This window comes from Anguilla rostrata, chromosome 4, assembly GCF_018555375.3.
Source record: "Anguilla rostrata isolate EN2019 chromosome 4, ASM1855537v3, whole genome shotgun sequence".
In the NCBI taxonomy this organism is placed as follows: Eukaryota; Metazoa; Chordata; class Actinopteri; order Anguilliformes; family Anguillidae; genus Anguilla; species Anguilla rostrata.
In genome coordinates, this window is record NC_057936.1 from 18,903,449 (window position 1) to 18,919,682 (window position 16,234).

The 16,234-nt window shown below is 37.0% G+C and overlaps 1 protein-coding gene across 9 annotated transcripts in view; it reads left to right on the plus strand.

Moving 5' to 3' along the window:
• Nucleotides 1-946: 946 nt before the first annotated feature.
• epb41l3a (erythrocyte membrane protein band 4.1-like 3a) overlaps nucleotides 947-16,234 on the plus strand; it is a 58,815-nt gene continuing 43,527 nt past the window's right edge. For all 9 annotated transcript variants that reach the window (XM_064331131.1, XM_064331134.1, XM_064331136.1 and 6 more), the window contains exons 1-3: nucleotides 947-1,106; nucleotides 11,476-11,661; nucleotides 12,664-12,849. In XM_064331131.1, coding sequence (XP_064187201.1) covers nucleotides 11,485-11,661; nucleotides 12,664-12,849 — 363 coding nt within the window. In that variant the 5' untranslated portion in view covers nucleotides 947-1,106; nucleotides 11,476-11,484. The remainder of the gene's footprint in view (nucleotides 1,107-11,475; nucleotides 11,662-12,663; nucleotides 12,850-16,234) is intronic.

Here is a 16,234-nt window from a genome sequence, read left to right on the forward strand (position 1 = left end):
CTGTGATGAGAAATAATCCCATCATTTCTTTTGGGAAACTGTCAAGAACAAAAATTTCCAGCATAATGGTGAATGACAGCAGTGAGATCACCTCTCTATTTTGAGAAATTTAAGTAATTTATCAACATTTGTTATACCTCTAAAGACCCATAATATAATTTGGTTACCAAGCGTCCTTTTGGAATCTCCAAATGACCTTTTTGGAAACCTGCCTAGACAAAACCTGCTGAATACAAATTTTTGGTTGTATTGTCATCAAATTTGAACCACATTTTGTCCATCATTGTAGCCTTGGCTCGATTGTGTGTCTTAGCTGACTAGGCACAGCCACAAGCATTTGTATCCACTCAAAAAAACAAAAAACAAACAAAAAAAAAACACAGAATCTGCATTTGACCTTCTTTTAATTTGTTTCAGTAATATTTAGAATAATTCTGACTCCTGGGGGGGAAAAAAAGCTCCCAAGGGTTACCTTTCAGAAGAAACCAGAATTATGCCTTTAGTCAAAATGGTTCAAGAATAGTAACAGTTTCATTTTGGGTATGCCATTTTCAGGCTTTTCAGGCTTGTGTTAAAAAGGGGTCGCTAGAGAAGTGGTTAAATGCAACAGGATAGAATCATGAACTTGCATCTGATTCTCCTGGTCTCAGCTAATTAAACTGCTTCTATCCATTAAAGAAATGTGAATGATAGTGTGAGTGACTTAATAAAATATACTGTACACCTACTAAGATGTGTTTTATAATTCAAAGAGAAACATCTGAACAAATTAATAATTGATTTTCACTTTAGAACCATTCATTTTGTGTCCCTATTCCAACATTTAAATGGCAATGTGGAGAATGAAAAACAAATGGCTCATAAAATAAATGAATGAATAAATAAATAAATAAATAAATAAAATAGCTACACTGTGCCTCTACAGTATTTCAGGACTGAGAGGGTTCCACTTGCTATCGGTGGGTATCCCAGAATGCTGCGCTGCCCCGTTTCTACTTCAGCTTGGTCAGTGCGCTTGGCAAGAGGACAGGCTAGTGTGTGTCAGCAGCATCAGCACTGGGGGAACTGCGTCTCACCAACCCAAGAGGAGGAGACAGGAATACCTGGTAAACGAAACGAAATTTGCATGGCCAAAATAAAAACAAAAATACATTATTTGATTAACAACGTATTTCCTGTGAAATTAACCTTATATTCCTCATGTAGAGGAAACGAGGAAAGATTTCAATGTTTTGCGTCAATGTTTGCATTGGAAGAGAAATCTGTAGGCTACTTTGGTATCACAGTTAGCCATACTTTATTAATGAATATAAGGCGATTTGCCTGCAATGATTATATCTGTATTGCATTTTGACTGTTAATGCACACAGCTAACAATTTTGATAATTGTGGCTTGTTCTTGACAATATAAATAGCTTGCTGGAGATTATGCTTCAGAGATCGTTAATTCAGAGCACAGATTGATTTAGCATTCGCATTTATACAGAAATATATGATTGCCAATGTATGGAAATAAAAATAGGGCATTGGAATTTACTATTATTTGTAAAACACGACGTGACTAAAATTTAGATAGCTATTTCTAAGAAATCGACTAATTCCATTCTGTAAGTAGTCTGACAATATGAGATATGTGCAGTTATGTCCGTTCTTTGGTGGTGTAGTCATACCCCATAAACCTTGGCGAGGCCATCACTGCTTTCGGACAGCTTTTGAATAGCAGGAGCTATTATTGTATTTCAGTTGCATTGGCGTGTTGTTCTGCAATGCGGTGGGTGTGGTTTGGATGTACAGTAAGGCTACAAGGGGAGTACCGCTGCCACCGAGAAGTCTACTCAGTCTGACTTGGCATTTTTCTCATCACATCACGTGCAACAGAAAAACAGGCAAATTGTAATTTACATGTAGAAACTGCCTGCATACAAGAAAATAAATCACCACTCGTGGTACAGCGCTTGTTACAGTAAGCTTCCACTGTCTTGTTACATGATTAGCTCCCACGATGCCGGAAAGGTACATGAACCGAATGTGTATGCGTGGGAAGTGCTTTAGTAACCTAATAATATTGCAAATAATCAGTTATTGACTTGGCGTATTACTACATTTATTTGTTTTTTGAACCGCAGTTGTTTCATATTTTTCATAGCATGGTATTGGTAGACAAGCCTGTTTGGATAGTGGATATAGGTGACCAAATCAAATCGGCAATTCAGTTCTTTGCACATTGCGTGTCTTTAAACTGTGCATCTGTAGTAGTTTAATTTGAAATTTGAAACATTCCTGTAATTGAATGGAGGGTAAGCGTAAATTGCCCCTCATTCCAGTAGGCCTAGGACGGATTATGTACATGTCCTATCAAATGTAACTGGGCATGATGTGTCATAGGTTTTCTGCTTCTTAAGTGAGCTGCAGTGTTAGCTAGTCTTAATGAAATCAGTGATGGTATGTGGTGGGAGTAGCTCTCTTGTGAAACACTGAAACACTAGGCAAATAAAAGCACTTATAAAATGCTGCATATAAGATTTAAACCAAATTATGTTTTAGTTTGTTGTTGATTTGGTAGTTACTGGTCAGCTAGTTTTCCAACTACTTCCAGTTTCATGAGATTCACCAGGTATAATGTTTTTGGAGTTGCTACAAGCTAGCTTGCTAGACACTATTGTGTGTAACTAATAGAAAATAAGAATGACTGTAGTATTGACTGTTGTTTTATCTCTGGGTTCTACCGGTTAGTTAATTCTGTAATTCTGATTTTGTACTTAAAAGGTTTTTGATTTCCACAATCTGTAAAAAGCATGTTCTTTTATATAATTGGGTACAAAATGAGGAGTGCAGAATTGTTTGTTGATGTGAAGACCCTTTGGCCATTATTGTGTACTCACTGCTTCTGCAAGCGAGGAAAGGATGGGGAGCAGATGAAAACACAGTTTTTGGGGTAGTCATCAGTCCCCCTTCTGTAAAACATCCAAAGACTAGTGTGACATTGTAACTGATTATTTGTGAAACAGGGCCTAATGTTAACATAAATTGGTCTATAAAAGCAGATTTTTCTGTAAAATTAGATAGTACATACTTAGACATCTTAGTTTATTTGTGTATTTATGTATATGTCACAATCAGTATGACAATTAAATGTGCTTGTCGTTACATACATTGATAGAATTATATCTATGTGTGTCAGTAACTTTTTACAGTACCCATTAATTAATGCGTCTCACATTTCAAATTTAACTGACCAAACTAAGTTTGTGAAGAAAATTGTTATGCTTGCATTTACATGTAAGTCCAAGTTAAATGTTAATTGAATACCAGCCCTAGAGATGGCAGTTTACACACACATACATGTCTGTGACCATGACAAGGGACACAAAATATTGTAGCAAAAAGGATTTTTGAGCTTGTCATTGAACTGTTCTCTTTAGAATCTATGATCGGAAACACTTGTCATATTTAAAGGTACCAGATAATCATTTTCACCCCATTGCAACATGCTTAACACAAGGCAATGCCAGATGTGAGATTTTAACAGTAACACTATGACAATGGTGTGTGATGTCCTTTAGGAAACTATTTTCTTTACATTGAAATTAGGACAGGTGTTGTTTTTTGGCCTTTATACAGTCTTGAAAACATAGATCATTTTGAGGACATTGATTTTTCTTCAGGAATGAGTGGAAGGTTGGTGTTGAAAAAATGAAGGCCTTAACTCTGCATAAAAGTTCTTTTTTTGTTTTGCTGTAAAAATCTGAATCGAAGATTTAGTTGAATACATAGATTACTCACATGAATGTTGATGTAAACCATTCTTAATTCTTTAAACGTAAACTGTACATGCCGTCTTAAACACCATCAGTTTCGCTCCACTTACAACTGTAACAAATATGACCTTAATATCTCCAAGTGATTCAAGGATGCCACACAAGGACTATTGCATTTTTTGGTTTCCCTTCTTCCAAAACCATTTTGGAGGTTATTATTTACGTGCCTCTATAGTTTTCTATAAATCCATTCTGAATCCTGTCCATCTTCTTACACACACGTTAAAGTATATTTGTAAAGACAAGGTTCAAAGCCATTTCCTTTTTTCCAAATAAAAATGCACAAGATAGGAAAAAGCAGTGGTAAGGTAAGCTACACTCTACGGTTCCATTAACTTTGACAAAGAGCAAAAGTCTACTTTTAAAATTGCCTCATGCCTCATGTCAGTCTTTCAGGTGACTGGGTGAAATTGCTTTTAAGTTTTTTGAAGCCTAGAGTCCAAATAGATACCCCAGCTAACTGAATATCATCTGAGAAGAACAGGAAACTGTGGCTAGATCTCTTTTAACCCACGGTAATCCTATTTTAAAGATGCTCATCAGCCACCAAAACTGGCTTACACATTGATGGATAATGCGCCCACTTTCCCCCTGACCATCTGAGGTAATCACATGCAAATGTGTGAGGAGGATGAAAGAGATGAAGCTCGGGTGAAAAATATGGCAGATTTGAGGTTGTGAAGCTCTTGGGATAGGAGTCTCCATGAGAGTGCCTTCTGGAACTGTAAAACCCTAGTTCTTGCTGTGATGTTCGTCTTGCTTAGTTGGTTTAATTTCCTTTGCGAGTAATATTTGCAGTGTGTACTGAAGCCATACCTTGGATTAACAATTTCAATTTCAGTGGCAATTCATGGAAAATTTGTTGCAATTTTCAGTATGCATTAGTTTCATGGTTTATTTGAACTGTGAGGAACACTGTTTTTATAAAGAAGTCGCAAAAACTGTGAATTAATTTTAATGACTTACCTACAACTGTATGGCTGTGAATTCACAGTTATTCAAGTGAAAGTGAAATAGTGAAAATATTTGAATCACTATTACAAACTATTTTGCTATTTTAAGATACTCAGCAGTACAATTCAGCGATTCATTTTACCTGGATTTTCTTTTATTATTACAAAATTAATTTTGATTTAAACTTTCATTTTAAAAAATAGAAAAATAATTCCTCTGACTTCATTTCATACCCACAGTCATCGGTAGTCAGGTACACCCTCAGTAAAGGCATTATTAAAATTCCTGAAACATCATTCTTGTATTTAGAACACATATGGTAACACAGAAAAATATTTCCCATATGAACTTGCTGGGTGGTGTTATTTTATTCAGCATTCTATGTAGGAAACAAGAGGCAATAGTCATTTGCATATTTTCATTTTGCATTTTTCGGCACTTCAAAGAAACATGGGAACATTCCAACATGAGAGTGTTTGATGAGGATAAAAGACCATTCATTCTGTCTAGGTTTGTCATTGTACCGGTGTTCTAAAGAGCAACTAGCAGGTGTCAGGCCTGGAGAGCCGCTAACAACCCAGCTGATGTTTGGATACAGGGTATGATTTCAAAACGTGTGTGATGCATCACCCTTCCTTTGTCAGTTCTGCTGAGCCCATTCATTGTTTTTCAGGTTATTTCACATGCAGGGTACACACAGTTTCCAAGAGTCCTCATGCTTTGGGTTTCCTAGGTTATAATTATGGTGATGAGGCCCTGGCTAAACCATACTGGCTGTGAGAAGGTGTAGGCAAAAAGATCAGAATGGCACTGTTTTTGACAGCTGTCAGCCATTCACTTGTGGAGGAGGAGATGGACTGCAGAATGTTAGAGTGACGAAAATGTTCTGTGTTATATGAATGGGGATTCTGCTGTTGCTGTGGCACATTCACGGTTCATTCACTCTTACACAGATGCCTGTCCCTCCACACTATGAAGGCCGGAAGTTTGTAACATTTAATACAGTGCACTGCACCTATGTGTAAAATTGCCCAGTGAGGCTGAGCAGTGGGTTTTGTGCAGTGACCTTATTTAAGGGTGATTGTTTCATGCGCTTATGTGCATCTATACAAGTATCACTATTTTCAAGTCTGCAATCACACAAGATTCCAATTATGCACTCTCTGATTTTATCTTTCCTTTATCCCCTTCAAATCTGAACATTCAGTATGTATTAGAATACCTATTAGAATTTAAGTTAAAATGATGGTCTTTCTTTCTTTATCTTATCCTTGCACCTTCTGTTCAATGAGCTGTGTATTTCCTGGGTGGAATTCATATTACATCAGCAAGTTAAATACCTGCCATTTCTAGGCTTTTTCTACAGCTTTCGGTCAAAAAGGGTATATGCTTCTGCCAGTGAAACACAAAGAACCTTGCTGCATTGTAAACTGATACAATCAGACTTACAGAACAATAAGCATCTGATGTGAGGTTTCAGCTAATTTAAATTGACAGTTTTCCACATTCTGTTCATTTATTCATGATCCAAGGATCAAGCTGAAGGTCACCACACTAGAGAAGGCAAGATTGGAAGTTGCCTCTCATTTTCCAAAGATGACAGATGTTTAGGGCAATTTGCATAAGTGGCTAGTGGTTTTACGGCAGTATTTCAATTCATTTTGTTTATTTTCATGGTAAAGAAGGGAGAGTGATCAGACATAGAAGAGCCTTAGCTGGACACCAATCTCCTATAATCTTTGGGGACTTGGGCTTGTTACACAAAGGTTGTGGTTTTGATTCCCAGTTAGGACCATTGTATACAAAACATCAAGGATATAATTTAAAAACATGAATTCTGCAAGCATGCAGTTGAACAAAGGATTTTAAATCAATCATTGTTGGACCTTGTTAATGTTTTTAGTGTGATTTCTCATGAAAGTTGAATACACCTGGTCCAGTTTATGTTATTAGTACAAAGGGAGTGAATACTTTTGCCTATTTAAATGGAAACATTTTTACCATTTTGCATCAACACTTGGGGCATTGGCAGAATTAATATTGTTCTTATATTCATTTATTTGTTTGCATAGCAAAAATTAATCATTGTCTCAAGTTTGCATCTTGTCTTTTATTCTCAATGCACTGTATGTTTAACATCTTGAAATATTTAAGCAGATTAAAATGTTTTCGCCAACATTGGTGTAGGATGGTGATTACTTATGTAGGATGGACAAGCTGTTCAAGTGTTTAGTTTGCCACTGGTAATGAAATTACTATTTGTGTTTTGTAAAATATGCAAACATATAGCAAATCAGTATCATGGATCAGTATCACTCTGTCATGGCAGTCACAATATTTTGCCCACTAGGATTAGCATGTTTGGCACAAATTATTGTGTTGCATTAACAGATAAACTGTGTCATATTATTGAAATCCAAACGCTGTCTGGCAATGTGCAGTGTGTTGTTATGTTGGAAGCTACTGTAGGAAAGCAGCTTTTATTTGAATTTATAGCAGCATTTGCAGAGAGTGTTCAGTGTGTACCATATGTTTTCACAGTAGATGTGGATGCGTGAGATTTTTTTTAGGAAGTGTCTCTTGCTGCCTTGATAATGGTTATTTGCATCATTGCATTTTTGGAATGGCTTCTGTAACAACAGAAGCCATCAGCTGCTGAATAGTGTGGCCTACTGCATGTTTGGCCCTTCAAAGATATGAAAGTTATGACAAGCACCTTACCTTTCTCTTTGAACTGTTTGATGTCAAAACTGTGATTGACAGTTAGTCCTCTAAATCTCCACTGACACACAGTCAGTTTTTCTTGGACAGTAGAACATAGTCCATAATCTTACGAATACATTTCTGAATTGGCCTACTTGATAGACTATTGAGGAAACTTTGAAAAATAAAATATGCAAGAATTATCTAAAACCCCTGCTGTTTATCAGGGCTATAAATGTGACATATTATAGTGGCTGCTTCCTGATCATGGGAGGCATTTCTAAAATGCCCCCACTAATTTGATTGCTTCTAATCCTTGATAACAGGCATTTTAGCCTTTTGGACTTTTCATCTTTGTATCATATGCTTTTTCCAAAAAAATCCATCAATACCTTTCAGAGTGGAAAATGCTGAGTTGGCTTATTGTCAAGGCTGCACTAGATGAGAAGTCAAGCAATACTGCACCATGGGTTTTGACTTTGAGTCATTATAGTGCAGTCTGCAGATCTCTCACAGGGCATCACTCACTGTTTTACTCCTCAGCTGAAAGCCTAAGGGCTATATCTAATCTTTCCCAACGATATTTCCTGTTTGACTCATTGATCTCAAAAATAAAAATAAAAACATTCAAAGGCCCTCAACAAGCCAAACTCACACAGGCACGAGTTGAAGGAAGACAACGTACAACTGAACAGGTGAACTGTGTGTGCATGATTGACCAGCAGGGGTCGCTGGTGTGTGATGAAATTTTATCCCAGCTAGCTGAAGCCCTCCCTCCATGGGTAATGTCTGCTATATGTCGCCCAGAAGGGCTACTAATCACACTTGAGATACAGTTGAGGATTCAATACCAGAATTCAGATGTCAGTATCATTACCTCAAATGTACCTCACAATATCTGGGTTTCACATTTGCATTTGTTTCTTAGGCAGGAGAATTGCATGTTGAAAAACTAGAAAAGATGATGACAGTCAGAAAAACTGACTGTGTCATCATCTTAATGGCTTTACATGCTAGCATAGCCCTGCTAGCAGGCAGCTGTCATTTGGCGGGAGGAAGATCTGGTTTGTTGTTTTGCTCTGTTTCTGAGCCTGCAGTGCAGTGTGACCTACATTAGATACGATTAGATTAAACAGCTTCTATTGGGCTCTGTTCTGCATTGCTACTCCATTCCAGCTATTTTTCAAACAATATGTCTCCCGTCAGCATCCTGCACTGGCTCGTAATATTATTGCTTGTAAAGTCAAGGGAATGTACTCCTGTCTTTGGTCCAAAAACAAAGATGACCATCACAAGTTTTGGAATATGTTTTGCATGATTTTTGGATCAATATAATAACTTAAGAACAATGAGTAAATGGCAGGTATGTCAAGTTGCAAAAAGTAAAATGCACAGTTAAAATCCAGATTTTAGGATTTTAAGTGTGCTATTAAAGTTTTTCAATGAAGCTATTATTCTACGTTCTATACAGTATCTCATATTCGTAGGAAAATTAGAACTAGCAGAACTGGAAGTAATCCAGGTGTCTGGCATTTGCAGACAGAATCAGCAGCCTTGACAACCCAACCCCCACACCCCACAGGCCTGCTGCGTATGTATGTCTTTTTCGTGCCTCGGCTGCCGTTCGGTCACTACGTGTAACGCTGGAACCGCACCATGGTGAGCTGGAGTGAGAGGTTCCGCTCTGACCTTGCAGGCTCCAGTGTAAACACGGGACTAAAAATAGAGGCGAGGGAGTCAACGGCCATCGCCAGCAGTGACGAGCTTCCCGGCGTAAACTCCAGATGTCCAAGGCTACCGCATTATACTAATGAAATTTCTCTAGATATCAGGGGCAAAGTTGAACCGGAACCTCTGCCCTCATACACAGATGGTACTTGTTTTACCGTAGTTTCTTTGCGAAAATAAAAACGGTGTTTAATTCTCCACAGTATACTGTATTCTTAGCACTCCTTTCTAAGGGTTTTGTATTGTGAACATTCATTTCTGAGATTATTGTGTCTGCAGTCTGACTTGTACTTTTTAAGTAGATGTGTCTATGTCAGTTTGATTGGTGAACCATAACTGGAAGTGACCGTGAATTATTTAATCAGTGCAGAAATCGATTTCATCCTTACTCATCTTTTCCTCTGTAAAGTTTAAATTCAAAATTTAAACTATTGCAAGAATTTGGTGAATTATCGGGGAAGTAGTAGAGATGTTATAGACGAAAACCATTTTTTACTCAACTATATCCACCTAAAGAAATGACCTAATTTAAAAGAAATTACTTAACAATCTCGGGGTCTAAGTTTAGTTCAATAATATTGAGTGTGTAAATGCTGTGCTATAGTAGCATTGCAGCTAATATCTTGGAAGTGTGCTGTAACATAATATGATTAATTGCCTTGAAAATGTACTATCAATAACAATGTTTTTGCTTGATAGCAGTCATTTTTCAATCTCTGCTTAAGATCAGACATTGACAGATGTTAGATTTTAACAGTATTATTGTGTTGATGTGCTTTTATGCATCATTATAACAGATTAATCAGAATTTTGTCCTTGTTTTGATGTTTTTTTGAAAATATTTATATCATATAAAGTTGGAATGTTGCTGTACATGTAATTAACATGTATATTCATAATGTAACTCAGTTAATCTGATCTTAAAATACATTTTTCCATTATGAGATGTTTTTTAATCTTAAATTAAAGAGAAATTAAATAAAATGATGCAAGTCTTTAGCTGTGTTGGTATTTAGCTGTAATACATTCCATTAATGAGACCCAGGTGCATTTTACTGTAGGTAGCATTAGAAATTTTTTTCTTTTTGTGAGCAATGTTCTCAGTTTTAATGTGACACTAATAAAGCAGTGGTGAGAAAGGTATTGTCGCATTTTTTAAGGATGATCATTTACGGGTGGGATAGACTCTTCAGTCATGTATGGTGGCATTGTGGGTACTAAATGCGTAACTGAAAATAGATCAAAGCTGGGTTTCTGGACAATTACACTTAAATGTAGAATTCATAACAAATAACATTTTTGGGACTACTGTTGGTACCAAGAAAGTGTGATCGCCTATTGGCTCTTTTAAACTAAAAATTGCCAGGAGTATTAGATTACATGTATTTGCAATTATTATAATTATAATGCTTTTATTATAAATTTATTATTATAAAAGAGACAGAGGTATGTGACTCAAAGGTGTCTGTGAGTCACATGCTAGAGAGCAGTATTTGCTCTAGTTATGTCTCCTTAGGTCTGCAGAGTGTTTTGATCCTTAACATTTGTAAACTCAGGGAGAGGGGGATTGAGCCTGATCAGCTACATTTTTCTTAATGTTAAAAAGAATTGCATATGGGATCATGGCATAAAAATGTTCCTTGTACTTGAACAGAAAAACAGTATTGCCTTAATTTTTCAATCATTATGACACCCTGTGGGAAGTGTGCCAGTAGCTCTTGCATAATGTGCGTAATTCCGTTAAGATGCATGGGAATGGTTCTAAACACCTGAATATACAGTATTTGTCGAGGTTGCAGTGAAGTCAGAAAGAGAGGGTCTCACCTCTATATTCACCTTGAAACAGCCCATGTTCCAATCAAGATTCAATTATTCATCAGAAGCTTTTTAGCATTGCAACTGCTTTGCACAGCTGTGCTGTTTGGAGGTACAATGAAAAATAACCCTTGATTGTGATTAGTGCATTTGGCTCTAAGTCTATCTGAGGGTAAATCAGACCTGAATACATTAATGAATATTTTTCAATTGATTGTTCTAGCAACAATTGAGCACATCTTGCTCTGTACAGGTGCATAAATAAATGCCAATAACAGACATCATCACTATTTGTGAAATCTGGTGTATCTGGTTCATTGTAATGGCTAACTTACAGGCCTTAGTAACGTCAGTGATAAGATTAATTGAAAAAAGTAATTGTGAAATTAGCATGTAGGGGTAATTGCCCGTAGTTATGAGCGTGAGTCCTAAAGCTTTGTTGATCTATTTGCTGCAGTAATCTGCCATGACGACGGAACCAGGTGTGGAATCAAAGGAGCGGGAGAACCAGCAGGCCAGTACAGCGCAGCCCGCTCAGGCCCAGCCCACTCCACCAGCTCAACCTCCTCACATCCCCACGCAGGGTGACGAGGAGCAGTTTCCTGCTGCCGCTGCTCACAGCACACCCACCAGGAAGGACCAGGTGAGGGACCGTGTCCTTCCTCTGGTGAAGTTTGGCTGAGCTCCATCTTTTCAGGGCTTCTCCAGATGTTAGCAGCATTACTTGACACTTAATCTGGGAACCACTTTTGTAAACATGCAATATGCACATATTAGTTTTATGGAAAGCAGAGAAATAGCAGTAGATAATGGACTTTGCGTGGGAGTTAGATGTCCTGCAGTTTGTAGAAAGTTAGTTGTGTTTTTATATTAATACCTTAATAATATTACTAATGTAATGTTATATTACTTTAGTAAAGGGAAGGAGAAAATAAAATTGTCTATTTAGTTACAGTACCCTTGTGTGTTTTCTTTTACACTGCAGATCATTCCCTTTATCCATCCTTTGACAGCCTGTATGTCATCAAATCTTGACCTTTGAAATATATGGGTCTGAAATATAATGATAACTTAAAATTAAATTATAGAATATATAAAAGTATAAAATTGCCTTTGCTGATTTCTTTCAGGAAAATAATGTAAACCCCTGAAAGGCATCAATTGTCCTAATGCTAGCAATTAAAAGATGGACTGAGTAATGTGATATGACAACATAAAAGTTAATTGCAAAAACATTATTAGTTCTTAATCTAATGGTGCTTCTACTCAACCGCAAATTGTTCTCTATTGAGATAGTGAGTGGAAATTAATTCTGAAACTTTTGTATGGCAATACAGGAAACTATACCACAAATACATTTGTGGTAAAAAATTAAATCATGTAGCTTCTGTTTTTAAGTTTGATCTTGTTGAAATGTGTAGGTGTCTTGAATGATACTTGTATTTCTGCTATTTTTGTTGATTGTTCAGTTTATGTAACGGATCTCTTGGTGATTTGTCTTGTGTTTTAGCTCGTTGAAATCTAAGATTAGAGACTGAGAAAAGTGAACAAACGGTATTTCATTGGTAGCAGCAGTGCTCAACTTTCTGTGTAGGATGTTCATTGCATTACAGCTGTGATTTTCTCCTGGTTGTGCCATTCCCAGAACGGAGAGAGAGGGGCAGAGGGCACTCCGCTGGGGAGGCACGATCAGTTTGAAGACGATAGAGCATCTCCAAGGTCATCTTCCAGCAAGCTCTCCAAGTCCCCTGGGAAGACCTCAAAGAATCCCAGGAACATGCAGTGCAAAATCACCCTCTTGGATGGGTCGGACTATACCTGCGTCGTGGAGGTGAGTAGGGTTTATGAACATGGTTGGTGTCCATCACCAAGTAAAATTTTAAAGAAATTGGAGCATGGTTTTGAGAAGTATGGTTACATTGTCTGATGGGCCATGACTATTTCTGAAGTAATAGATGCTGAAACCATCCTACTGTTATGATCTGGTGTATTTATATTGGTTGCTATTTAGTGTTACTGTGATGAGCTGCATTAACATGAAACACAGTCTTTTTCATTTCTATGTCATTATCACAGGACACTAAACATACTTTGATTCAGAATGGTTGTTTGTCCTGATGCAGTCCCATTTTGAACTGTCCATTCCTATATAAAATTGACCACGCTTGGACAATTACAAGTGAAGTGTGCATCTTATTACTGTCTTTAACAATCATTTGTGCTTTGCTCACACATTTAGGTCAGTTTATCCTCTTTTGAAGGCAGCTCTTTAAAAGAGCATTGGTGGGAGGGCGGCTTTCTCCTTCCATTTTCTTTAATTATTTTATAGCATTAATGCAGGAGCATTTTTCTTTCATTGATAATTATCAGTGCAGCATATGCGAACACTTATTTTTGGCTGTGGTATGGTCTTTGAGACTTGGGGTGTTTTGACATTTAAGTGAACGTCAGTGACTTACTCGTTTTTGAAGCAAAAAAGCTTTCTGGACTGCCAAGGGACTGACACAATTGGCAATACTTGAGCAAGGCTATGGTAATGCAAGTGTTCATTAGGTATCCAGGTCCATACTGCCGTTGTTTCTCTCTTTTCTTTTCTTTGGAATATTTTTATAACATTGTACCTAGCCTACTCCAAATATGGGAGCAAAAACACTGTTCTGGTTCTAGAACAATTGAAACATTAAAAGAGAGAAATATATTTACAGAACATGAAATGAATATTCATTTGCGTAACTGTTGATCATACATATTAGCTGGTAAGGTGTTTTAACAGAATAATTCTTCTTCATGAAATCACATTTTTGTGCATGCAGAGGTAGAAGAAGCATTTGTCTCAATGTTCTGATTTCATTCAATAGATTGCCATTTTTGGATTGGTTCTGTTTTACTTGCCTCTCAACACCTGGAAAGCCGCACATATGGTATTGTTGTCACTTGGCATTGTACAATTATATACCATGATATACTTTCATGAATCACTGTGAGTTGACAGGTATTATTATTAGATTAATTCAAATTTGCACAGTTGGACTGTATGGGAGAAATTGACATAATAAATATATGCATTTGTGCTTTTACCATGCAAAAGAAAAATGACCACAAACAATTTAGTTGTATTTAGCTTTTACTGTGTTAATTATCATGTAACAATTATTATCACACAATATGGAAATGAAAACATTCACTGCATTTTACTACACTTTAAAAAAAGGAAATTGCACATTTGTTATTATGGAATCATAGTTAAAAGAGTCAGGGTAAAAGAGGCTTAGGTGCTTAAGATGATGTTTGACGGAAATTAATAGGTCATTAGAGGGATGCAAGAGTCAGGAAACCAAAGGAATTAGTTCAAGGAAGTGAGAAATATCTGAACATTATAGGGCATGGAATAAGAGAAGCATAAAGGAAGGGAACCAAAAGAAGGGACACCAGACTGGACAGTATACAAGAAGCGAGGAAAACAAAAAGAACAAGCCAGGCAGCAAAGGTCCCTACTAAAATGCATTTGCAACATACAATATTATTTTAATTGCGTGTACATTTTTTAATGCTTTTAAAGTTAGTTTTAATTGTGTTTAAATTAATACATGATCAGTAGATATTGCTTGCTTCCTTCCAGAATGGCTGGCGAAGCCTGCAAGAGCCAAACATGACAGATGCAGTGTCTTTGGCCCCGCCTTTTAAATAGCTAGAAATAAACAAAATCTGCCCTCATGAATAAATCTCTCTGGTTCTGCATATTCATTCAAGCTGTCTTGAATGAACAGTATTCCACTTGATGAAACCATGTTCCACAATGAATCCCCCAAGGACTCGAAACCAGTCGACTTAAAGCAGTTTTATCCCTGCTACAGATTTGCACAGATTAGTTTTAGCATCAGATTGAAAGATCGTAAAGCATTTGTGGGTCGCCATTCTTGAAAATTTTGTCATATCATAGTTATTACTGGGCACGCTGTCCAAACACCCTGCTGGTGGCATGTGGCCAAAGCCTCAGTGACACTCCATTTACAAGGTATGCCACAGAACAGCCAAAGGGGAATTCTTTGCTCTTTTTTGTTCAATATGAGAATGATTCCAAATTTTCTAGGTTAAAGGTTTTGCAGTTCAAAGCAATAGAACAGGGAAGCTTAAAGAGTAATTGTGCTCTCCGTTTCAGCCTGGCTCTGTCTAATACACAGTTTTGATTAGCAGGATTAAATAAGGTACAAATTTAGTTTTGGCATTCTAATCTAAAGACTTTTTGCCAGGCAGGCTAATAGTATGTACTTTTTTAAATAAGCAAATTGTGTTGTGATTTACTCAGGTTGAGCAAGCTGTCTAGAGCGTGAGATTTCATTTTCTACTTTTCATTCAAATTAAACTTTCTCTTTCAATCTTGCAATTCCACCAATGGAGTGTAAATATTATGACCAATAAACAACACAAATGTCAGTCAATGTAAATGTAAGGTGACTGGCTCAAAGAAACAGGAGTAATTATTTTGTTGTGGTTCAAGTCTCGGTAATTGCCTGTTGTAAACTTCAAAAAACGACCTTGGAATATCTGCGTTTATAGAACGTAATGTATTTGTTTTTCTGTGTAAAAAAGGCTGAATCCTATGTTAACAGTAGCACTGTATATGGGCTGCTGTTTTCAAGTAGTTCAGTATGTATCATTGCTCGCCTTCGATAGTCGACCTTTCTTGCGTTTGAGAAAATCTGACATCTGTCCATCGAGCAGCCCGGTCTTTTTGTACTCAATGGAGTAGCTGACAGTCTGTTGATTACTGAGGGCTCCATTTACACAAAATAGTGAAAATGACCTTTGATCATTGTTTGTGATCATGTCACAATGACAGTGCATTATGTATGATATCATGAATCTGTGGTATATCCATCAGTAATCAGGTCTGTGAATTATGCATTATTACAGATGGCTAATATTTCAGCTGCAGTATATTAAGCATGCTTAGATTGCCTGTTCTGTTTCAGCTCCAAAGTGTTATTTTTATTTGGCTCTGTACTTCACTTCACCAAACGTTATGGAGCTCAGTGTATGTTAAATGTGTATGCGTGCACATATGCGTGTGTGTGTGTGTGTGTGTGTGTGTTTGTTGTATTTGCAGCCGTTAATAGAATTCAGCTTTTGTGTCAGTCATGCGTTGCAGAACAGCATAACTTAACTGAGCTTGTAATTTACTGCCCTTTAAGGCCTGGAACACTACATTCTCACAC